Source organism: Monodelphis domestica, chromosome 5, assembly GCF_027887165.1.
Source record: "Monodelphis domestica isolate mMonDom1 chromosome 5, mMonDom1.pri, whole genome shotgun sequence".
NCBI lineage: Eukaryota > Metazoa > Chordata > Mammalia > Didelphimorphia > Didelphidae > Monodelphis > Monodelphis domestica.
The window spans coordinates 7,080,902-7,105,213 of record NC_077231.1 but is presented as its reverse complement, the minus strand read 5'-3'; the positions used below and the strand labels follow the sequence as shown (position 1 = coordinate 7,105,213).

The 24,312-nt window shown below is 45.9% G+C and overlaps 1 protein-coding gene across 16 annotated transcripts in view; it reads right to left on the bottom strand.

Annotated features, from left to right (window-relative positions):
• Positions 1–24,312, bottom strand: part of TTLL8 (tubulin tyrosine ligase like 8) — a 62,799-nt gene that overhangs the window by 26,621 nt on the left and 11,866 nt on the right. For 13 of the 16 annotated variants that reach the window (XR_008911955.1, XM_056797577.1, XM_056797585.1 and 10 more), the window contains 7 exons: positions 19,382–19,520; positions 14,011–14,084; positions 12,415–12,543; positions 10,806–10,920; positions 5,456–5,578; positions 2,518–2,710; positions 211–359 (listed from right to left, as the gene is read on the bottom strand). Coding sequence is in view for 15 of the 16 variants with exons in the window: in XM_056797577.1 (XP_056653555.1) it covers positions 211–359; positions 2,518–2,710; positions 5,456–5,578; positions 10,806–10,920; positions 12,415–12,543; positions 14,011–14,084; positions 19,382–19,520 (922 nt within the window). In the remaining variant the exon portion in view is untranslated. Of the gene's footprint in view, positions 1–210; positions 360–2,517; positions 2,711–5,455; positions 5,579–10,805; positions 10,921–12,414; positions 12,544–14,010; positions 14,085–19,381; positions 19,521–24,312 lie in introns of those variants that run through there. The other 3 variants (XM_007502808.2, XM_056797586.1, XM_056797588.1) reach the window with 2 other exon arrangements.

Sequence of the window (24,312 nt, the reverse complement as noted above, 5' to 3'; positions counted from 1 at the left end):
GGGCCATAACTATGTTCCTAGAGGGAAAGAGCCCAAGACCTGACGTGGAGTCAGAAGACCCCAACTTGATTCTTATCTTTGCCATCAACCTGCTGAGATACCTTGGGCAAAGTCTCTCCCCTCTGCTCCTCAGTTTCCTCGCCTGTAAAATGAAGGAGTGGCAAGAGCGCCAGGAGTAGAAGCCAGGCCCCAGCTGCCAACAATGCTTACCTCTGCCCCTGGATTTGGCTCCTGGCTTTAAGATCCAAATGTTCCTCATGCCATCAATTTCAGACTGGGGGTTCACGGACATGATTTTATTCAGAATAGTCTGACACTGGGCAAAGTAAGTCTTTGAAGCAGGAATATAGGCATCACCACTAAAAAGAAAATCAAGAAAATCTAGTTAGAGCTCAAGGAGCCCATCTCTGGGAAAACAAAAGCGCACCCAAACTTCAAAGATCAGTTCTGGGACTGACCTGACACTTTGTAGTAAGGACTGTAGGAAAGGACAGGGAGCAAGACTGAAGAAAATGTGTAAGGACGGTGACAATGCAGCCGGGCCCGGAGACGATGGAGCTCAATCTGCCCTCAGACCCGTCCCAGCTGGGTGACCCTGGGCGAGTCACTTATCCCCCCACTGGCCACTCCTCACCCCTCTATCGCCTTGGAGCCAATACACGGTGTTGATTCCAAGACTGAAGGTGAGGGTTTTCTTTTTTTAAAGAGTGAACTAGATTGAAACCCCCTGTTCTAGGACGGAATCTAATTATCTCCTTGATGAGGTCATATGCCAAGGACGGGACCAAGGGGAGAATCTGCTCAGACGTCATTTTCCGTGATGCTCAGGGCTGGGAATTCTCTGGCTGGAGGGCTTCAGGCCTTTTCACAGGTGGAACCCGATTGGTGGGGAACATTCCAGGCGATGCGGGGTTTGAAAAGCTGGGGGCCGATGGGGGGGGTGGGAAGGAGCTACACAGAAAGGGGAGCCCCTGAGGAGTGGTGGCGCCAGGAGAAGAGGGCAAACATGCAGAGACAGGATCCGGTCACACGACCCCACAGTCCAGGCCTGAGGCTCTGCAGAGGTCTTGCTGTAAGCTGCACATTGGCAGGCACCCAAGGAATGGACATTGGATGGCCAGTTTCCTCCCCCCTGAAGTAGTTCTGTCTGTTCCTTCGTTAAGCTTTTCCCAGGAGCTTTCTATCCAACCCTCTCTTCTAGGCTGAGGGCTTTTTGGTGGAGGGTTATTTTTGTTTTGTTTTTCTTTTTTAGTTCCAAATTCTCTCCCTCCCCCCCCCCACTGATGTCCTTCTCTTCCTTGTTAGCCAAATCCTAAAGAAATTATTTTTTAAAACCCACCTTCCAGCTTGAATCAATACTAAGTATTGTTTCCAAGGTAGAAGAGTGCTAAGGGCTAGGCATTGGGGGTTAAGTGACTTGCCCAGGGTCACACAGCTGGGAAGTATCTGAGACCAGATTTGAACCCAGGACCTCCTGTCTCTAGGCCTGACTCTCCATCCACTGACCCACCCAGTTGCCCACACCATTTAAATGATTTTTTGATTGAATACAGGTGTCTGTCATATTGTCTGGCAGAACCAAGAATAGGGAAGGGCTAAACAGCCCCACTGAACTGGGGATGACAAGGGATTCTAGAGGCTGCCTTTCCAGTCACTGGACCCCAGCAGATGATAACAGAGCAGGCACGTATTGGGCCAAGGAGACGGGGACTGAGATCATGAGAGACCAGCAGAATCACCCAGAAAAGAGGACAAAGCAGAGGAAGGAGACACAACAAGGTTCAGTAAAGAGAGAGACAAAGGCAGAGTTGTGGGAAGGAACAGACAGAGACAGACAGAGAGGGGAAAACAGGAAGAGAAGAGAGGCAGAGGGGGGAAGAGAGATGAGAGAGACAAAGGACAGAGACACAGACAGGCAGAGGGAGAGACAGAGAGACGCAGACAGAGAGGGAAGAGAGAGACAGGACAGAGACACAGTCAGGCAGAGGGAGAGACAGAGAGAAGAGAGAGACAAAGGACAGACAGGCAGAGGGAGAGACAGAGAGACCCAGGGAGGGAAGAGAGAGACAAAGGACAGAGACACAGACCGGGAGAAGAAAGACGCAGACAGAGAGGCTTGATGTCCATCAGGAAGAAGCAGAGGCTCGACAAAGACATGCTCTGGCCAGGTGGCAGTATGGGTGTGGGTGTGCGCATGCGTCTGCTCTGGTCATTGCTATCCACACGTGTACTCCCCTGGCGGAGCGGTAACATGGGAAGTGTCTGCATTTGCTCATCAAACGGACGGATCCTGAGCTGTCCGGGGCCTCGTCTGAAGGGGAGGCCTCGGACGGGACCCCCGCGGGAAAGCTGCCCTCTTTCCGGGGCTCTGTTTCTGGGAAGCTCTGCCTGGGGCCCGGGCGGGGAGGGCGCGGGGAGGCGCTGCTGCGCGCGCGCGCGCTCGCTCGCTCCGCCCAGGCAGGCTCTGCCTAGCCCCGCCCTCCCCGGGTTCCCTGGGGGCAGGAGGCGGCTTCTTACTGGACGAGGTTGTAGTACTGCTGGATGAGCTCCGTCCACTCGGCCTCGGAGAGGGTCTTCAGGGACTCGGCCGAGAGGTCGATGTCGTCGTGCTCCAGCTGCCCGAGGTAGTTCTCGCACACCTTGCAAGCCGCTTCGATGAGTTCCCCCGGCAGGTCGACCGCAGCTTTCCTGCCTTCAGGAGTGCCTTGATCTGAAAAGCAAACACATGCGGACGTGGGACGGGATGACAGAAGGCAGCGCAGCGCCTCGCAGCTGGACGGGACCTCGGAGGGGCTGCCGGGCTCCTCCTCCTACCGCACTAGCGTCGCCAAGGGAGGGGAGCCCTCCGGCGCCCAAGGCAGCCCCTTCCCTGCGAGCCCCCTGGAAGCTGCTCTAGAGCTGCAGCCTAAATCTGCTCCTGAGCATCCGAGGATCCGAGCCTGGGCTTCCCCGCGCCATTCCTTCAGGCCGTCCTTCGTGCCCTCAGTTCTCTGACCGCCTGGCTCCAAACCCTCCAGTCTGTCCGTCTGTTCCTAAGTGGGGCCCCAGAGCGAAAGAGAACCGGAGCTGGGCTGGACCCCGGCTGAGGATGGCAGCTCAGAAGGCAGCCAAGGGCCAAGCACGTGCCATAAAGTGACACCTTGTGAGCTGACCTCCGCGAAAACGTCCTGCCCCTTCCGGACAGCTTGCCCTCTAGCTAGCTACTTCCTTCCCAGCCTGATGTTGTGTGCAGGCACAGAACCAATAACAAATTGCCTGCCGCCTGGGGGGGGGGGGGAGGGAGAATTTGAACTGGGGGTTTGAGGAATGGATGTTGGATTTTTTTTGGTATGTGATTGAAGAAATAAAATATTCCTTTTTAAAAAGGCGAGTGCCATCAAGGTGCAGCCGGCTAGCCTCGTGCTTTCCGTCATTTGTCAAAGCCCTTCCGAATGTTTCCTTGGGCTGGCTCCCTGGCACCCACAGATTGGAAAAGAATGCACCGACCCCGACAGAGCACATATTCGGTGCTCACTAAATAGTTTTGGAACTCTCCTGATCTGCTTTGGAAGCAAACCAAACTGGCATGACTGTCTCTATTTTATATAGAAAGAAGCTAAAACTCTGAAAGACACAGAGAGAGAGAGAGAAAGGGAAGAAGGAAAGAGAGGGAGGGAGGGAAGGAGAGGGAGAGAGAGGTGGAGGATGGATGGGAAAGGGAGGGAAAGTAAGGCAAAGAGGAAAAGGAAAGGAGATACAGAGAGAGAGAGAGAGAGAACGAGAGAGCTTTAAGTTTTACTGGTCGTGTTGTCTAGGGAATGTCTAAGGACAGGATGCTTTCTCTTCCCTAATACCGGGAAATTCCCTTCAATATTTAGGTAGCTTCAGACATCTTGGGCATCCTGAAACTTCCTCCTACCAAGATCCATGAAATTACCATAAGTATTGTGAGTCCTTTGCTTATACCCCAGTTCTTACCTCACTTTAGGATAAAAAGCCACAATCCAATGATAACTACAAATAAGTTGGCCTTTGTGAACAGGTTGGACAGGCTTGGTTTCTTTCACATTTCATAGGGGATGATAAGAGGATGAGGGAGAAACTTGGAAAAGCCGCAGAAATCAATGAAGATCCAGTAAAAGATCCCACACTCAGGGACTCTGTCTTTTAGGGATTACTCCCAAAAGACATAACAAACCACCAGAGAGAGCCCACTGATGTCATCAGATATTATCCAGTGGCACCATTCCAGAGCCCCAAGTGGGATGGCAAAAGCCCTGAAAGATCTGAATATGTGGAGACTATGGGACTTTGGACAAGGAACTCAAGGTAAATCAGGACAAGTGCTCAAAAACAGTTCAAGTACAGAAGTTGGAACTCTCCGAAGCATTTTGCACTAGGGATGGTCATCTGGGATGATCTTGGGCATGGGCAAACAGTCTATGAACATCCTGAGGTAGCAGCAGATATCTCTCCTAAGTGAGCAAGGGATTCTCAAGGGAAATAAGAAGGAGCTATAATCTTCTGGCTAGACAACTTTAGAGCTACTGTGTGTAAAGACAGAGGCAGATTGTGGAGACCTAGCACTAAGGTTTCTAGGAATCAAGTCTCCGAAGAGACTTTGAAGTGTTCTCTACCCAAGTGTTAACAGCAACAGGTAACAACTGAGTTCTGGGGCAGAATTTGGAGGAAACATGGAAATTCACCACCAGTATTTTTCTGATTTAAGATAAGAAGCAACTATGGGAAGTGTTCTACTAAAATCAAGATCAACTCTACCAATGGCATACCCAATTATTCCCTCCCTTCCTCCCAATGTATGATCTTCTCGGCCAGTTTATTAATCCTGCCCAAAAAAGGAACCCTAGTTTAGTCTTGTTCTTGACAAAGACTTACTGCTTCCTTTTCTAACTGTTTATCAACCATCCCTTTAATAATATGTTCTGGAATTTTGCCAGAAATCAAAGTCAAGTTCATTGGTCTAGTTTGCAAACTTTATTTCCTTCCTAGCTTTGAAAACTGGAATACTACTTGCTTTCATTGGACATTCCTGGACCTCAACCAGCCTCTGTGATCTTTCAAAGATCACTGATAGCAGCTCAGCAACCAGAGTGCCAGTTCTTCCAGGATCCTGGATGTGGTTAATCTGAGCTGAGGGACTTGAAGTAATCAAAGGCAACCAACCTGATTTTTGTTGTTGTTGTTGTTTTGCTGGGTTTTTTCTTTACTATCTCCTTACTTGTTTGGGCTATCATTAGCCATTTCTGCTCTGCTCTTTCCCCACCAAAGGTCATTCTCCTTGGCAGAGAAAACAACAGAAATAAGAGTTGAGCATTTCTGTGTCCCTTCTGCTGCCTGTTATCTCTGTCTCCCCTCATCTTGAGCAGGAATACTATCTCCTTCAGGACTCAGAGTGTAGCTAATCTTAATTTTTTTAACATACAAGGAATACATCTGTTATTATTGCCCAAAATACCTTTGTTTCGGTTCATCTCTTCTTCACTTTCTTCCTTTTTGATCTTGTATTTATTTTTGTTATAACTGTGGTGATTGACAACCCACTTGAGGATACTAGATGCAGCTGTCCGTCGGAAGTCCTCTGGAAAAAAAAAAGGGAAAATGGACAACTTGTCTTCCCATGGGATGGAGCGTGAAGAGATTCTTCAAGGGGGTGTGAACGATGCACATATGTGCCATGAATTTCAACTTAGTAGAAAGAATTCGGTTGAACTTAACTCAGATTTATGGGGAACCAGCTATGTGCAAAGCCCATACAAAGTCAAGGGGATACAAAGTCAAAAAGAACCCTGTGTATCCTACCTAATAAGTATAAGCGATGAGGAGAGACAGAGACAGAGAGCACAATCAGGAAAGGTTTTGTGGAGGAATCTTCTGTACATGTCTTTGTCCTGTCTATAACTCGCTTTGTGGATATTGGTTTGGCGGTAAGCTTCTCAAGAGCACAGCTTGTCTTCTGCCTCTTTTTGTATACCCAGCACTTAGCACAGTGACTGGCACATAGTAGGAGCTTAATAAATGCTTCCCAATTCACTGATTGAGCTAAGCCTGTGTGGAAGATTAAATTTAACTCTCCCCTAATTGGGAAGATTAAATTGAAACCCTGCCTATGTTTAGATTTAATCACCAAAAATGTGAACATCCCACTTAATCATTAAGTGGGAGGTCTGTGACCCACATGTGCAATAGTGAGTGACGCATCAGAATCGACTGACTGCCCCTGGGCAGTCCTAAGCAAGGCTTTAGACCAGGAGTCCCCAAACTACAGCCTACAGGCCACATGTGGTCCTGAGGCCATTTATCTGGCCCCCACCGCACTTCCGGAGGGGCACCTCTTTCATTGGTGGTCAGTGAGAGGAGCACGGTAGGTGGTGGCACCACAAAGCGCAGCATCACTCACATACAGTACTACTTCCGGTGACATAATCCTTTTCATGGTGCCTTGTTCTGAGAGTAACTGAACGAGAACGAGGCGCCGCACAAAGGATTATGTGGATGCACGATGGAAGATGTTAGCATGAGCAACAATCTGCGGGAGGGGATTCCGCAGTGTATACTGCTGCCCGATTAAGGTTAGGGTTTTATAGTCCAGTCCTCCAGTGGTCTGAGGAACAGTGGGTGAACTGGCCCCCTTTGTAAAAAGTTTGGGGACCCCTGCTTTAGACTATGATTTGTCCATGTAAAAAGTGGAGGAAGGCACAGGAAGTGACGCAAAAGAAAGTGTCTCTAAAAGGAATTACAATTACTTCCTGTGAGAGGGAGTTCTTCGTTCTTTGGAGTTGAGACTGGAGAAAAATCTGCTGACTGGACCTGAAACCTTGTTCCTGGCGAGGCTGTTCTTAAATCTCTTCCTTTGGACTGACACGTGGTGAGTGAAAGAGCCGACGCTTTTCCTGGATATTCTGAAGAGACTGGCCTCAGGAGAGACCCATCTCTTGAGAGAGGCTCCCTGCTTTCCCAGGTCCTGGGCTACAAGGGCCGAGGCCTCTCTGGTTAAAGACTAAAACGCCCTGCCTGGTTTTGAGCCAGGGGTCGGAGTAATTTGCTTAGTGCTTAGGCTAGATATCTTACCCTAACCTCTCTCTGATTTTCTAACTTCACTCTTTCTATATTTTGTAAATAAATTGTAAATAATTCTCTTTGGAATAAATTAAATTCCTGGTGACCCTATATTAAAATAATCCAGGCCAACTTTTTTACATAATTAATCCCTTTTTTCCCCCTTACACCTGGAAGGACAACTGGTGCGAAGGTGCTAGAGAAGAGATGGGATGTCTATTTTGGGCAGCAGTCAGTAGGTCATGTGGGCTGGAAGAAAAGCTGTAAAATAAGTTTGGAAGGAGGGCTCAGAGCATCTATTAAGCACCATTCTCAACAATCACATGAAGGCACTGTGGATACAAAAACAAAATCGCCTTGTCCCAAAGAGCTTCAGTGTTATCAGGGGAAGCCACATAGATGGGTATAAGCTCATATGAAGCAAATACTAACTAATCAGAAGATACATGTTTTTGGAGGGGGAAAACTGAGAGGAGTAAGACCAAGCCTCTCACGGGAGGTGGTGTTTGAACTGAGGCTCGAAGGAAACTACAGCTTCTCAGAATCAACAGTAAGGATGCAGGGGGAGGATATTTGCAGCAGGGAGGTCAGCCTGTGTAAGGGCACAGAGGTGAGAAATGAGACTTTAATGTCTGATGAACAGCCAGGATGGCACTGCTTAGAGTGTGTGAAGGGAAATCCTATATAAATAGTTAGGCTGGAAAGGGTTATCAGGCTGTAGAATACCAGACAGAGGACTCTATAGTTGACTGGAGGGCAATAGGGAGCCACTGAAATTTCTTAAACAGGGACATGACCTAGTCAGACCTGTGATTTGGGAACATCCTTTGGGCAATTGCATGGAGGATGGATTGTAGGGGTAAAGACAAGGCAGGGAAGCCAGTTTGTAATATCCTGGAATAAGGTGGTAGCTGTGCAAATGAACCAATTGAGGATCATGTCAAGGTTTTGAATCTTGAAGAAATGGAAGCATCATAGTGCCCTCAAGAGAAATAGGAAGTTGGGGCAATTAGAGAGCTCAATGGATTGAGAGTCAGGCTACAGACTTGAAGTCTTGGGTTCAAATCTAGCCTCAGCCACTTCCTAGCTATGTGACCCTGGACAAGTCATGCCTTTACCTTTCTTCTGCCTTGGAACCAATACATAGTATTGATTCTAAGACAGAAGATGAAGAGTTTTTTTAAAAGAGAAATAGACAAACATACAGGTATAGGAAGCTTAAAAGAGCAGTGGGCTCTCGCTTTGGACACTGTCCTTTGGGAGGCCCAGAGAGTGACTGGTGATTCAAGATTGGAGTTCAAGAGCCATACTGGAGCTAGACCCAAAGATCTGGAAGCAATAATCAAAGACCCATAAGTCGATAATCGAGACCCCAGGTACAGAACAAGGAAGGGGGGCTGTTTTAGGGGGTGCTTGCCTGGCAGGGATGATGAACAGGGATTTGGCAAGTGATGAGTGAGAAGGTGGGAAGTAGCCAGCCATGTGGGAAATGGATTAAGAGGGAGGCCAATGAGGAAATGCCTAGGGACCTCAACTAGAGCAATGGCTGAGTAGAGAGAAGGGGACAGAAATGAGAGAGACTTGGGAACTATTTAGGGAGGGGCCAGAGAGGGAAGCCAATGATGACTGAGACTTCAGCCTTAAATGACTGGCATGACCTTATCCTTGGCATACAGGACAACATTAGGAAGAAGTATGTTGTAGGGGAAGATGGAAAGCTTGTCTTTGGGCCTGCTGTGTTGGAAATGCCCGTGGGACATCCTCGTGGTGTCCAGAAGAGGATCTGGGGAGCAGGCGATGGATGCTGAGCCAACACTCAACCACCTACTATGTGTTAGGCTTCACACTAAGCACTGATGATGCAAAGAAAGGCAAAAAGTCACTGTCCCCCAGGAGCTAACATTCAATGCGGGAGACGCAAGTAAATAACTTTAGTCGGGAGATGGAGGGTCGCATTGGAAGGACACCAAGTAAGTCAGTCATGCTGGTGTCTGACAGTCAGATGACTGGAAAGCTCTAGAGGGGCCAAGTTGTCCAGTTTATGAACAAGATCCTGAAAGAAACTGGCCTTTTTTTTTTTTGAACCCTCACCTTCCATCTGGGAGTCAATACTGTGTATTGGCTCTAAGGCAGAAGAGTGATAAAGGGCTAGGCAATGGGGGTGAAGTGACTTGTCCAGGGTCACCCAGCTGGAAAGTGTCTCAGGCTAGATTTGATCCCAGGACCTCCTGTCTCTAGGCCTGACTCTCCATCCACTGAGCTACCCAGCTGCCCCCAAAACTGGCCTTTCACAGGCAGCATAATGTGTGACTCATTGAGTTCTCCATGTGGTGACCCAGAAAGATCTGACGCTTCTTGCTGAATGTTTTCCTTCTGTTGAACTGGGAGTTTACCATATGGAGAGTACAAGGAAAATCTGCTGCCAGGCACAACTTGGCCTGCATTCAAAGGAAAGTACACGTTTGTCATTTAAACAAGCTATAGAGCTTCTGAAGTGATAAACAAGTTAGAATTTATAAAAATGTATAACTTCTAAAGCACAACTTGTAGCATTTGTAACTTATAAAATAAATTCTAAATAAATTAAACAAGATGGAGAACTCTGGTTCTTCTCTGGAGAAATGTGGAGTTTCCTGAAGCCCACCTCAACCTCCCCATAGTGTATTATACTCCTAGATCCTGGCTTCGGTAACCTCCGTGAGCCTCGGTTGAATTATCTGAAAAGGGGGGCAGCAAGCATACAGCCTTGAAGGGTTGTACAGAAAGAGGACCGACCACCAGAGATGGGCATCTGACCAGGAAGGGTGCCTACCGGTGCCAGTAACGATGGCAGGGGAGCATGGAAGAGGAAACAGGTACTGGGCAGACATGGAGGTCGCTTGCCCATGGGCAACAAGGATTGTGTAAGAAGGCTTCCTTTTTTTTTTAAACCCTGACCTTCCATCTTGGAATCAACACTGTGTTTTGGCTCCAAGGCAGAAGAGTGGTAAGGGCGAGGCAGTGGAGGTCAAGTGACTTGCCTACGGTCACAGAGCTGGGAAGTGTCTGAGGCCAAATTTGAACCCAGGACCTCCCATTTCTAGTCCTGGCTCTCCATCCACTGAGCCACCTCTAAATGAGATCATCTTTTTTTTTTTCCCTAAACCTTTACCTTCTGTCTTAGAATTAATATTAGGTATGGATTCCAAGGCAGAAGAGTGGGAAGGGCTAGGCAATTGGGGTTAAGTGACTTGCCCAGCGTCATACAGTTAGGAAATGTCTGAGGCCAGATTTGAACCCAGGACCTCCCATCTCTCATCCTGGCTGTGGAGCCACCCAGCTGCCTCCAAGAAGGCTTTCCAAGTTTCAGCCTTGAGGCTTCAATGATGATGATGATGACGATGATGATGGATTCCTTCAGAAAGCCACAGTTGTGCCTGCGGGCTGCTCAAGGACCCTGAAAGGTCCTGGCCGGAAGGACGTCCCGCAGATTCACACCTTGAGCCGGGGGAGAAGTCAGCGTCTCCGGGCAGGAGTCACCCATCATTAACCCTCGCTCGGTGTTGCGGCTCTTGTCAAAGCATGTAAAAACCAAAGATGGCTGCATCGTTTCCCCTCTTACTACCGTCTCTCAGGCGCCCTTTCATTCCCTTCCTTTCAATGGCCCATCCCATGGCCAAACCACAAAGGCCACGTGGGCGCCGCAAAGGCGCCCTGCAGGGCCCGGGCCGGAAAACACGAAACTACGGCTAGGAACGGAACGCGCTTACCCAGGAACTCCTGTTTCTCACCGTCCGAGCAAAGGCCGTAACAGCGAGGGAAGAACGTGTGCGGGTTCGCTGGGACGTACCAGGGCAGGTTCCTCATGTTCATGCACAATCCAATCTTCGAAAAAGAAAGAGGACGTTATCCTTGGCGCCGCTGAATGAGCGAGTGCGGCCACGGCGGGCCCTGGGCTGCAGAGCCAAAGGCTCTACCCTCCCAGAGCTCAGGGGGAGCGTCCCACAGGGAGGGGCGAGGGCAAAGGTCAGAGCCGGGAGGTGAGGACCACGCCCCCGGAGATCACCACTCCCTCCCTGGGGAGGAGCCACTGAGCCAGGATCCCTCCACTGTGAGGGGACCAAGGCAAGAGGCCCCCCCCCCCCCCAGCAGCCAGTTGGGCTTTCACTCGAGTTTTCTGACGTGGAGGCCCAAGTGGAAACCTTACTTGTGGTTCTCGGAGCCAGGCCAGCCAAGGGGAAGGGCCCTTCCGGCTCCTTGGGTTGAGTTTCTTTGGTCGTCCCCCCCAGAGCACGTGCCCGCTTTCTCCCATCATCCTCAGCACCACCTCTGGGCACTCTCCCACTTAGCCCCAGCGTGCCCTGCAGCCTGCTGGGAAGAGCCCCAAAGCTCTGCTGCTCTGGGCTAGCCCTCCTCCACAGCCCCAGGCACAAGGCAGGGCTGGGAAACAGCCTTTCAGCTCCTTGCTCGGCCCCCAGAGAGGGAGCACTCAGCATGGCTGAAGGGTGGAGGATGTGGAGCTCTGTCCTCTGACGGGGGAGCATCGTCCACTCTCACGCTTCTCCTCTCCCCGGCACCAACCATGGAGCCATGCCCAAGCTCTTCCCGCCCCCTGGGGTTGCTGGGAGGTCTGACCTCTTCCCTGGTCTCTTGTGGGGTCTCCAAAGCCCTGGCAGTGAATCCCATCTGTAGCCCCAGTTTACTGTCATTGACTCGTGTTGTGCCCATTCTGTGGAGGAGAACACTGACTCTGCGGCTTGCCTGTCTGCCTGCCACTCCATAATTCCCCTACATCAGCCTAGAAGGAGTTCTCACAGACATCTGGCTGCCAAGTGAAAACTGTTTCTGGCCAGAGCAGCGTCCTCGGCCTTAGTTTTAGTTTCTGTAGCTACAAACTGGAAATAATAAGTATTATTTATTAATATTATAAATATGAATAATAAGTCACAGGGACCGTCCCGGGATGAGAGAAGCAGTGATGCCGGGGACAGAGGGCGCCCTTTAGCCCCAACCCTGGAGCTGGGCCCAGGGGGCAAGCCAGAGGGTCCTGAGGCAGCCGGATATGGGCTGACCCATTTAGACCAGGATCTATTCTGATGGGGACCATTTAAGTATAACATTCTCAGCCAAGAAGGAAGGCTTGCGCTCAGTCCAGGGCCCGGGACTGAGCAGACATCAGAGCCAAAGTGGCAAGCAACCGGAAACTCCTTTTGCTCATGGACATAAGGATCAAATCGAGGATGGTCAACAATGGCTTGTGGTGGCATATCCCAGGGCAGGCTGCTTCTCCACACAGAGTGAGGGAAAGAGGGCAGAGCAGGAAGCTTGGGCTTCATGCCGAACGCTTCTTCCTTTGATGGACTGCCATGAAGAACTCACCTTGGTGGTAAAAGAGGCTGTTTTTCCATAATGGTTCAGCATCTGATCGCCGCTTAAATTGTGGTAATCCACCACATCCCTCTTTATAGTCCAAAGAAAGTAAGGGATTTCCGTTTTTACCAACCTAGACTGGCACAAAAAAATTATTTATCAACAGCAAAGACGTCTTCAAAGGTCAAAAGCCAAAGCACAAAGAGGAAGAGAGCTAGAGGCTGGGCATGGAGAGACGGGGCAACAGGCTGAGCCTTTCTTGGGCCTCTTTTAGGGGGGATGATGAAGAAACTGCTAAAAATGCTGGGAGACGCTTGAGTAAATGGTACTCGGCACTTTGTCTGCGAGGAAAAAAGCTCTGGGGCTAGAGAGGCTGAAAGGCTGAACCGCTGCCTCAGATATTAGAAGGCAGAGCCCCAAACCCTGCCTCATCCACACAGGGAAGCCCTTTGGCTTTTGGCATTCTCTCTTCATTATGTCATCTAGCATACCCTGTCAGAAACATAAATAGAGTCCACCGTCCTTTAAACACTTTTCGGGGCTAGGAATGAAGGTGAATGAAGCTTCAGCGTGAAACCGCCCAATCCCCTTCAAACAAGGGTCCAGAGGCCATTGGGAGGTCCCATATCAGGCTTTAGAACTGGGAGGGAAGTTAGAAAGGAGAGAGCCCTCATTTTATTGATGAGGATTTCCCCTCTGCCATTCCTCACCGAGGGCTAGAGCTGGAGGAAGGTGGCAGAGGAGAGGAGGGCCAGAACCACTCTGCCTCAAGATAAGGACATCTGCAATAAGATGGGGAAAAAAACCATCTTAGAATTAATTCTGGGTACTGGTTCCAAGGCAGAAGAGTGGTAAGGGCTAGGCAATGGGGGTCAAGTGACTTGCCCAGGGCCAGATGGAGGCTCTCAACCCTCTGAGCCACCCAGCTGAACTCCAACCTCTGCAATACGATTAAGAGTTTAAGATGGCGGAGTCCAGTGGCTTCTTTCTATTTTCTTATTTCAGGCTTCACCAGAAGGAGATCCTTTCCAGTGTGAGCCTGGTCACCTGCGTATGCCCGGGGCAGAGGTCTTGTCCAGTGATTCTGGGCTCAGAGGAGAACCACCATGGCAGCATGCCCAGCAAGATACTCTTACACTGGACGTCCTCATCCTAAGGCTACTTTCATTGTACCCAAGTTGGATCTCTGCCTGCCGGGAATTTCAGAGAAGATAATGTATGAACCAAGCAGCCCAGTAGGGATGTATAATCTTCCCATTAAAGTATAAAGCTGGGATAGTATGAATATGGCAGTGCTCACAAGTCTGATGCTGTCACACCTAGGAATTGGCAGAAAATACGTACAAATTCTAATTCAACTAAACGATTTGGATCAAAGACCAGTGGGGTCAGGAAGCACTGAAATGGGAGTCCCCCGCAGGCCTCCAAGCGGGGTGGGACCTCAGCCAGGCACTCCCTCATTTACAAAAGCAGCTAAGCCTCCATTATAAGGCTATGCATGTGTGCCAAAGAGATTTGAAACATCCTGAAATGTAGTAGAGAAAGATAAAGACATGATTAGGATACATGGGGATCAATACAAGCCATATATCTATGTAATCCTACCATCACATCATGGATGTTATTGGATTTCTGGAAGATCATCTCATTTTCTTCTTCAATTTCAACATATTTACTTTCTATGAGAGAGAGAGAGAGAACATTAATGAAATCACCAGCATGGATAACACTCCTCCCCACACCATGATATTCCCCCATGTTTCATTGCAGCGTAGAGCTCCAGAGCTCCTTCTCAGGGTCTCAGGCTCCTCAACTAGAGGACCAGGAAGCTGTACCTGATACCGGGCTGGAGGCAGAGGAGCAGTTCAGAGTTCCCAGGCAACTCCCTCTTCTCCCCTCTTGTTCATCTCCCATCACTCAAGGGTCTTCTGCCCTTCTTTCCTCCTTCCCCCATCTCACATTGTGAGATGGCCATACTCTTTACCAAGATCAACCTCTCCACCTACACAAATAATCTCATTCCATCTCATCTCCTCCAACAGACTGTCCCATTTGGCATCACTATTCTATCACTGCTTTATTAATGCCTACAAATGGGTCCACATCTCCATCTTCAAAAACCCTTCGCTTGGTCCATTTAATCTAGCTATTGCCCCATATTTCTTCTGTCTTTTGTGGCTAAATTCCTTCAAAAGATCATCTATAATAGGTGCCTCCACTTCCTCTCCTTCCTTCCTTCCTTCCTTCCTTTTTCTTCTCTCTCTCTCTCTTTCTCCCTCCCTTTCTCTCTCTCTTTCTCACTCTCTTTCTTTTTAACTCTAACTTTCTATCTTAGTATCAATTCTAAGACAGAGAAAGGCAAGCAAGAGCTAGGCAATAGGGGTTACGTGACTTGCCTAGAGTCAGGTCACATAGCTAGGAAGTGTCTGAGGTGAGATTTGAACCCAGGTCCTCCTGACTCCAGGCCTGGCATTCTAGCCACTGTGATACTTATTTGCTCTTTCTCACTGTCTTATTAACTTCTTAATTTTGTATTTATTTTTATTGACTTCCTGCATGCCTGGCTTCCAATTTCATCATTCCACCAAAACTGCTCTTTTCAAAGTTATTGGGAGCCAAGATGGAGGAGTAACTAGAGCAGAAGCTCAGCTTCACCACAAAAATCCTCTCCAACCAAGATTAAAATATTGCCCCAAAACAAATACAGGAGTGAAAGAACCAACAAGGAGATACAGTGAAACACCTTCAAGAAAAGAAAAACCCCAAAGGTAGGCAGAGACCATCTGTAGAACTGAAGGGAGAGAGAAGCACAGCTAGCAGGAGGCTATCGCAGGGAGTAAAGAGCAAAGAACAATCCCCATCTGTTGTCACAGGTTCAGAATGTATGCCCAAGCTAGCATTCAGACCCTGAGAGCCAGGTTGGGCAAATGGTGGTCCAAGCCAACTCACACCCCTTGAAATTTCAAATCTGTGGAGAAGTCCAGAGTCCCAGCCTAGGGCAATCTGGGCTGAAGGGGGCTGATCCATGCTGGCCCAGAGTGAAGTCAAGAATCCCAGTCTGGGTTTGGGATGAGAACATAATCCACAATTTGAGGTTGGACACAGTTCTCAGGAGGGGAGGCATGCCCCTCCCCCCATCTTTTTGCTCCAAACTAAGGGCAGAGCTCCAGGACAGGACAGGACAATCAATAATGTGCCTGATTGAATAAAGAACACCGTGAAACCAAAAACTTGAGCCTAAGGCTGAGGCTAGAATCTAATCAGCCCCTGACTTGATCAAGTTCAGCATGAGACCAAAAGTTTCCACCCAAGCCTGAAGAAAGTCTTTAAGTAATCAGCATCTCAAGGGCCAATTGAATCAGCAAGGGGAGAGGACTCTCAGAGCTCTCATTCCTCAGGCCATCTGGTAAACTAGTAACTACCCAGAAAATAAGCTAAAAATAGCAAAGTTACTGATGATCAACTTATAATTGCCCATTCTAATGGCCCTTTCTCAATCCTCATTCTTGTTTTTTCTGCAGCCTTTAATCCTTTTAAAGTTAAAAAGTTAACTCTTAACATGGCCCCCTCCTACCTTTCCAGGCTTCTTCATCTCACTCCCCATCATGTACTCCTCAAGCCAATGGCACCGCCCTCCTAGCTATTCTTTGGAGAAGAGACTCCACTTCTTAATTCCAGGCATTTTCATAATCTGTCTCTCCTGCCTGCAAAGCTCTCCTTCCTTATCTCCACTTCCTGAGTTTCCTCTCAAGTCCAAGTTTAATATTCCAACTCTCCTTCATTCTGGTGACTTCTCTCCACACTCTGCTTACCTCCAATCTGTCCTGTCCCTTGCTTGTTGGCATTGGGGATGGAGTGAATGTATGAATCTTTAAGATTTTCCAAGTATTTTCCTGCCAGGGGTGGGAGCAGGGAATATATATAATCTCATCCACCTTTTGCAAATGAGAAAACTGAGTCTCAGAAAGACAAATAAAAATAACTCACTTCCAAGATCACATAAGGTTCACAAGGAACCTTCTTTATTGGAATTCAGTGAGACAGGGCATACAGAAATTATTATCCCCATTTTACAGATGACAAAAATGAGGCTCAGAATTTTAATTTTTTTAATTCTGCTGTTGAATTTGTTCTCCCCAAACCTGTCCAGTAATAAACACTGAAACGTACTCTACTCGGTTCTGTTTCATAAAGAGTTCCTATATCCCAATTTTTGCTTCAAAAATAAGAACCAGGAATTAGCTAGAGATACATAAACATCTAAATTTTGGCAGAGACCCAAATAGCTAGTACTTGATTCTTCCTCTTCCCTCCTACCTGCAAAGAAGTGAGAAGAACCAGACCAAACTATGCAGTAATGACAATTTGGTAAGGACGATGGACTCTGATCAGCCAATGACCCACCACACTTCCAAAGGACTTGTGACGAAACACATTATCCACCTCGAGATAGAGAACTGATAGACAAAGGGTACAGACTGACCATTTTTTCTTTCTTTTATTTTAGTAGAGAAATTGTTTTGTGTATGACAGTATTTGTGCATATATGTACACGTATGCATACATACATACACACAGTGGTAATGGGTTTTGTTTTTCTGGCATTCTTAATGCATGGGGGATGGAGTGAAATTTTAGAATGGCATCCCAAGACAACTCAGGGAGATGTTAGGGAAGATCAGACTGCAGGGTAGTAGGTCTGGCTTGAGCAAGATACTACTGCATCATCAAAGAGCCAGGCCTGGGGCAGCTGAGGCTTCAGAGGCTTCTATCCCACAGACTGTGTAGGGGACCAGGGATTGATTAGGGGGAAATTGTGCGGACTTGGGGCACAATGATCAGATGTTATCCCAGGCTGTAGCTGTGGGGAGAAGGAGTAAGCACATGCCAGTGAGTGCCAGTATAAAGGAGCACAGCCCTGATGATTGTGGTCACTCAAAGGACAGCAGAGTCCCTGGATGCAGTTCAGGGCAGAAGGATGAACTGATGCTTGCAGCCTTAAAAGAATGGAGGCTGGTGGTGCCTGGTCAGGGCTCAAGGGTGGAAAAAGATCACTTGAAGTCATCCATAAACCAAGGTGTAAACAATAAGAGGAGTGACCACACCTGGCCTTGAATCATAGTATAACCAAAAAGTCAAAGACCCCAAGGCAGAGCTCTGAAAACAGGAACCAGGAGGAAAAATAGAAGAGAGGGAAATATGCAATGAGTAGGTAAAACTTTGAATATGAATGGGATGAATTCATCCATAAGAATGGATCAAAAACCAGAACCAGACAATATGTTGTTTTTGAGAAACACATTTTAAAATAAGAGACACACAAAGGGCAAAAATAAAGGGCTGGAGTAGAACTGATTATGTTTAAGATGATTAAAAAAAAAGCAGGGGCAGGAATCATGATCGGAGACAAAGTTAAAACTAAAATATTTAATTAAAAGAGGTAAGCAGGGAAACTTCATTATGTTAAAAAAAAACATACCATAGATAATGAAGTACTAAACATACTATCTACCAAATGGTATGGCATCCAAATTTATAAAGGAAAAGAGAAATGAATTCTAGGTAGAAATGGAGAGCAAAACTATAATATGGAGGAGAAACTAAATGGTTCAGTGGACAGAGAGTCAGATCTGAATATGAGAAATCCTGGATTCAAATCTGACCTTCATAGCTGTGTGACTCTAGGCAAGCTACTTATCCCTAAGCCTAGCCCTTCCTGCTCTTCTGTCTTGGAATCAATACTTAGTATTAATTCTAAGACAGAAAGTAAGGGTTTAAAAAAATGCAAGAGTGGAGGACTTCAACCTTCCTTTCTCAGAACTTGACACATTTAACCAAAAATATTTTAAAAAGAGAGATATAATCAAAGAAGTCAAAGAGAATAAAATCTTAGATAAGTTATATATAAAAGACATCTAAAGAGAATTGAATGGGAATAGAAAGGAATATACATTTTTACTCAATAGCACATGACACCTTTATAAAAACTGACCATATATTAAGGCATAAGAACCTCATAGAAATATTAAATGTATCCTTTTAGATCATAATGCAATAAAAATTATATTTGATAAAGGACCATGGTTACAAATTAATTGGAGACTAACTAACCTAATTTTAAAGAATGAATGGGCCAAGGAACAAATCATAGAAACAATAATTTTATTAAAAGGAATGATGAGACAATGTACCAAAACTCATGGGATGCTGCAAAAGCAGTAATCAGAGGAAAATGCTTACATCAATGAAATAAAGAAAAAACAGATCAATAAATTGGGTATACAATTTTTAAAAACTAGAAAAAGAACAAATTAAAAATCCCCAATTAAACACCAAATTAGAAATACTAAAAATTAAAGGTGATATTAATAAAATTTAACGTAAGAAAACCATTAAATTTTAAAATAAAACTAGGAATTGGCTTCATGGGGGAAAAAAACATAAAATAGATAAATCAGTGGTTAATATGATTTTCTAAAAGAGTGAAGAAAACCAAATCACTAGGATCACCCAAATGCTTTCCTATCATGTTCTTTCCCCTGTTTGATTCCTAGATTGTTTTACATGAATATTATCTCAATATCCAATACTATTTTGGCCTCTGACCCCTTAAACTTAACCTATTCCTTTCAATCAAAAGTGTATACTTTCCTAGTCACAATCTAGTCAAGGTTCTCACTACTCTAATATCCAGGATACCTTGAAGATCAAATTCATTATCTTGAATTAGACTCTGTAGTCCACTTTGCCCTATTCTTTTTTTTTTCCCTTTGAAAAAATCCTTACTCTGTGTCTTAGAATCAATACTAAATATCAATCAGTTCCAAGGTAGAAGAGCAGTAAGGGTTAGACAATTAGAGTTAAGTGACTTGCCCAAGGTCATGCAGCTAAGAAGTGTCTAAGGTCAGATCTGTTTCCAGGCCCGGCTCTTTATCCACTGCACGAACAATAATAATACAATCATTTGATACACTACCAGGGTCACCTTCACATTCATCTTCACCATTTGGCACCACCTTTGATAAAAAGCTGAATTTCTTCTCCACCCATCCTTTTCTTCGTAGAGTATTACGGATTACCGGGTAATGTCCATAGATGGAAAATATCTTCTTATCCTAAAATAAAAAGAAAGCATTTTTAAGTGTTGAAAGAAACCAAAATTCATAATATAAGTGGGGTCTATAATACTGACTTCAGGGTTTGAAGCACATGACAAAAATTGGCTCAGATTGAGAAGACCGAGACTCTGGTTATGCTTCCACCACTTATTAGTATTACCTTGAGCAATAATGATAATTGTATTTTGGATTTAATGTAAGTCTAAGATTTACAAGATTCCTTACATACGATTATCTAGCTCCCTAACCAATACTCCTTAGTTTGTCAGACAGCCTCTATAAAGTGTTCCTGTTCTAGTAACTATAACTCAGTAAAGCTGTAAGAGAAGGTACTATGGAGGGAGGCATCTGGATTAAGCCTTGAAAAAAGATAAGACCACAAAATGGGAAAGGCACGAGGGTGTCATGGACAAGGGCAGAGAAAGACAAAATGGTGAGGCAGAAATGGGTCACAAGAAAGATCCTGACATCAGACTGGAAAGGTAGAGCAATTTGCCTTTAATTCTATTAAAAACAGGGAGCTAAATAGAAGGTTTTCAAGCCTGGATCATAAGGTCAAAATAACAGAGATGGACACATGAAGAAGAAGAATTGTGAAGTATATGAGGAATGGTATAGAGAAGGAAGATATTGGAAGAATGGAGAATAATCAGGAGATTATTACAAGAGATTAGAGGAAAAGAGAGGGGACATTACTGAGGCAGCTGCAGTGGGAGTGGAAAGAGAAGACAGAGGATGAGAGACACGGAAAAATTAAACGCAACACTCAAAAACAACAAAGTTCTTGAACCTGATTGGGTGATATCAACAAAACAGGAGGAAGCAAGGGATGGCACATTCTTTTTTTTAACCAAGCATCTGCCCTTCTCCTTTTCTGCTCAGATCTAAACCCTATCTTGTGGGTAGGTCCTTAATGGTCTCATGCTTCAGTCAATTTAGGCCCATAAGGTGTCTTTTTCCACTGTTCTTGGGATTAATGATGATCTAACTTCTGAGATTGCCATATCAGGATTCACAGCTACACAGACCCACTGGGGAGAGTATTAGTGTTAAAGGGTTTGCCTTTGGGAGCAAAGACCAGTTTGGGACTTTTGATGATGGTACTGTATTCCAAACTATTATTACAGCATTTTTGAACATTTAGAGAAGAAAGCAGTGGGGACAGGTACGAACTGAGTTTTGTCACCCACTCCCCAGTTCGAGGTCACAGATTCAAACTGGAATGAGAAGGGGACTTATTTCAGGTCTGGGAAAGGAAGTACAGAAGCAAACCTCAGTGATTTGGCTCAGATCCCACAATCAAACCAGAATCTCATTTCTAGCATCAAGCCCAGGCTATAGAGGAATAACCAAGACATGAGTCCCAGACCAAAAGGGAGCCTATAATTCTGCCACTGAACCCACAGAGCTTCTCAGCTGGCTTATAGGGGCAGAGTCCAGCAGCGTCTACTCCTGCCCAGACTCAGACTCAGATCGGCAACTGAACAGTGCACAGAGCAAACTTTGCCCTGGATCAGTTTCGTTTAGGGGTACTGAAAGCTTGCATTGTCCCTGAGATCCTGGAATAACACATACTCAGGATCCTGAAAAAGAAGCCACAGGACCTGCCCAGACCTTCCCTTCAGATGTGCTCAGAGTTCAGCCTTAACATCATCAAGTCCAAAAGTCAAAGAGTGGAAAAATGAGCAAACAAAAGATGTCTTTATAATTACCATAGGATGCTCAAAGGACTTTTAAAACACAAATACAGAGAAGTACCTCAGAGAAAAATACAGCTTGGCCCTAACAACTAAGCTTCCTGGAAGAGATAAAACAAGTTTTTAAAAACATTTAAAATCTTTTCTATAAATTACTAGAGAATTTTTGAGGAAAAAAATTTTTTAAAGAAGTAAAAAGTAGTGGGGGGGGGGGGATTGGAAAAGGGATTAACAGCTTGACATAAGAGGTACAAAACCTTGTCCATGAGTAGACCAAACAGAAGCCAATGAGATAATCAAATTACAAAATGAGATATTATTCGTAAAAACGTTTAGTAAAGTGTTTGGCACAGAGCAGGCACTAAGTAGAAGAAAATATAATGTATTTTTGAACTGTAAAACAGATCAAGGAAAAAAAATTACTTGACTACCTACCTGAAAGCCATGATTTTTTAAAAAAGAGCCATGACATCATATTTCAAAAGATATTAAAACTTCTCAAATCCCTTAGAACTAGAGGGCAGGAGCATCTAGGTGACCTAGTGGATGGAAAGCCAGGCCTGGAGAAGGGAGGTCCTGAATTCAAATGTGACCTCAGACATTTCCCAGCTGGATGACCCTAGGCAAGTCACTTAACCCCAATTGCCTACCCCTACTACCTATTCAGGTAATTTTACAAAATTCAATAGTTCTGATGGAATAGAGCTGAACATGGCAGCTTGGAAAACTCAAGATCTTTCCTAGGCTGCACTGAGAAATGGTAATTCCACTGAATTCAGTTCTGGGAACCTTATACAAGCTGGAAAGCCTCCAGAAGTTTCAAAGAAGAAAAGAGTGAGATGACTTGAGGTCCTGCCGTATGAGGAAAGATTGGATCGTCTTAGCAGGGAACGTGACAGGAGCTGTCAAGTACCTGAAGGCCACTGTCGGGACTAGGAAAAATGAACAGAGATAGCAGAAAGGCAGATTTAGGACCCCTTGAAGAAGAGCATCCCTGCCCCTTTGGACAAGCCTGGGCCCCTGCTGACTCTTGGAAGTCTTCCCTAGGCTGTTTCCAGGCTCAGCTCACCAACCAGCACTTCTTACAGGAAGCCTTTCCTGATCTCCCCAATTGTTAGGGCTCCTCCTGCCCTCAAATTGTTCCATATTTCTTTCCTAAGAATGTTGTTATCCCTCATTCATCTGTGCTGTCCTCCACCACGACAGTAGAACTGTCTCAGTTTTCGGTAACTTTAACAAAGGATTGTTTATCAGCTTCCTTCCATGCTACAGCAACGTCTTTTCTTCTCTTTCACTGAGTGCTTAAGACATGCCTGACTTGATTTCTTCCCAAAGAAAGCCTAAAAACGTTTCAAGGCCTTGTCCTTCTCTTGTGCTAGCTCTGCACCCTCGAGGACTCCTCCGAAGCATGTTCCAAGCCAGCCAGCCATCTTGCTGCTGGTAACAGTGGGAGCAGTCTTCGTTTGACCCCAGAACAGTCCCCGAGACGGTTCTGGCCACACAAGACTCGCCCTGGGCAGAGGCCACTGGAATCAGCCGCCTCGCTGAGGGAAAGGAAGCCCTAGATTTCTGTTAGGGAAGCCAGAGATCAGATTACTCTATTGTTAAGAATCTGCCCGGTAGAAGGAACCGCAAACATCATTGTAGACCAGGGCCTCTTAACGAAGTGTTTATGAATCATCTGATTACTGCTTCAAAGTATTCTGGTCATTATTTCAATAGAATTAGCTTCCGTATTGACTGCCGAGGGGGCCCACGACACACAAAAGCCTAAGCATCCCTGATTTAGTCCAAACTTCCCATGAACAATGTTCATCCAGCCTCTACTCTCGGGCTTCCTGGAAAGGAGAACCCATCGTTTCTGAATCCTTCCTTTGGGCTTTGGACTCCACTATACCCTGTCCTTCACATATATTAAGAGGCTCTTGATTTTGTCAGCTTCCATGGCTCATTACTGGCCTAGACTGAGCCCGCTGTCCTCTTTAGACACCCCTTCCCCCCCATATAAACAATTGTCTAGCTGTATCTCTCCAAAGCTATGCTGCCGATGGATTTTTTGGAACAAAATATAAGACTTTAGATGGATCCCAATTACATTTTTTACTAAATAAATTCAGCTCATCCTTTCAAGTTGCCAAGACCCCTTTGAGTCCTGGCAAACAGCACGATCATTTTCTACTTCACTAGAGATCATCACATTGGCATTCATCGATGGCAACTTCTCACTCCTCGGCTCCCTATTCAACCATCGAATCCTTTCCAGCGTCGTGTCTTCCACAAATCTGATAACTGGATCATCTAAGTCTTCCTCCAAAAAATTGCCAAAAAATATTAGACAAGGCAGAGCCAAAGAGCCAGGCCAACAGCCCAGCACAAAAATAGGAGTTCTCGTGATTTTCCATAGTTTTCCTGAGATAATACTTCGGCAGAATTCATGTAATAAAGCCATTAAAATTATATTATTCTTAAATGCTGCCTCCTCCTCCTCCTCCTCCTCCTTCTTTCAAAGGGACTGAATAACAAGTTGATTTTTAAAAACCTGTTTTTAAAACAGGTTTAAAAACTCTGTGCTGGGCACAGAGTAGGTACTTAATAAATACTTCTTTTTAAATCCTTAACTTCTGAGATAAGAGCTGGGAAGTGTGTGAAGCCACATTTGAACCCAGAACCTCCTGTTTCCAGGCCTGGCTCTCTATCTACTGAGCTACCTAGCTGCCCCAGAAACAATTTTTTTCATTCACTCATTCATCAACAGGATAGGAATTAGCGCTATGATTTCATTGGTTTAGGCAACTCTCCGAGAAGGAGGCTCCTTCTGCACAGGGTGGCATTTTCTCTGCACCTAGAGTATCATAGAGTTGCCCAGACACCAAAGAGGTCTCCCAGCCAGTATGTGGCACATTTAAAGATAATCAATACCTATTGTTATCATTAATATTATTCCTTTTTGCATCTCTTTTCTCTCTATCTGTCTGTCTCTCTTTTCCTTACAACTCCTTGCAAATCCCAAGTTGACCTTCTCATGGGATAGAACAACTTCCAAGACGGCAAATATGATACAGAATCGAGGAGGTTCTGCCATAGAAAAATGA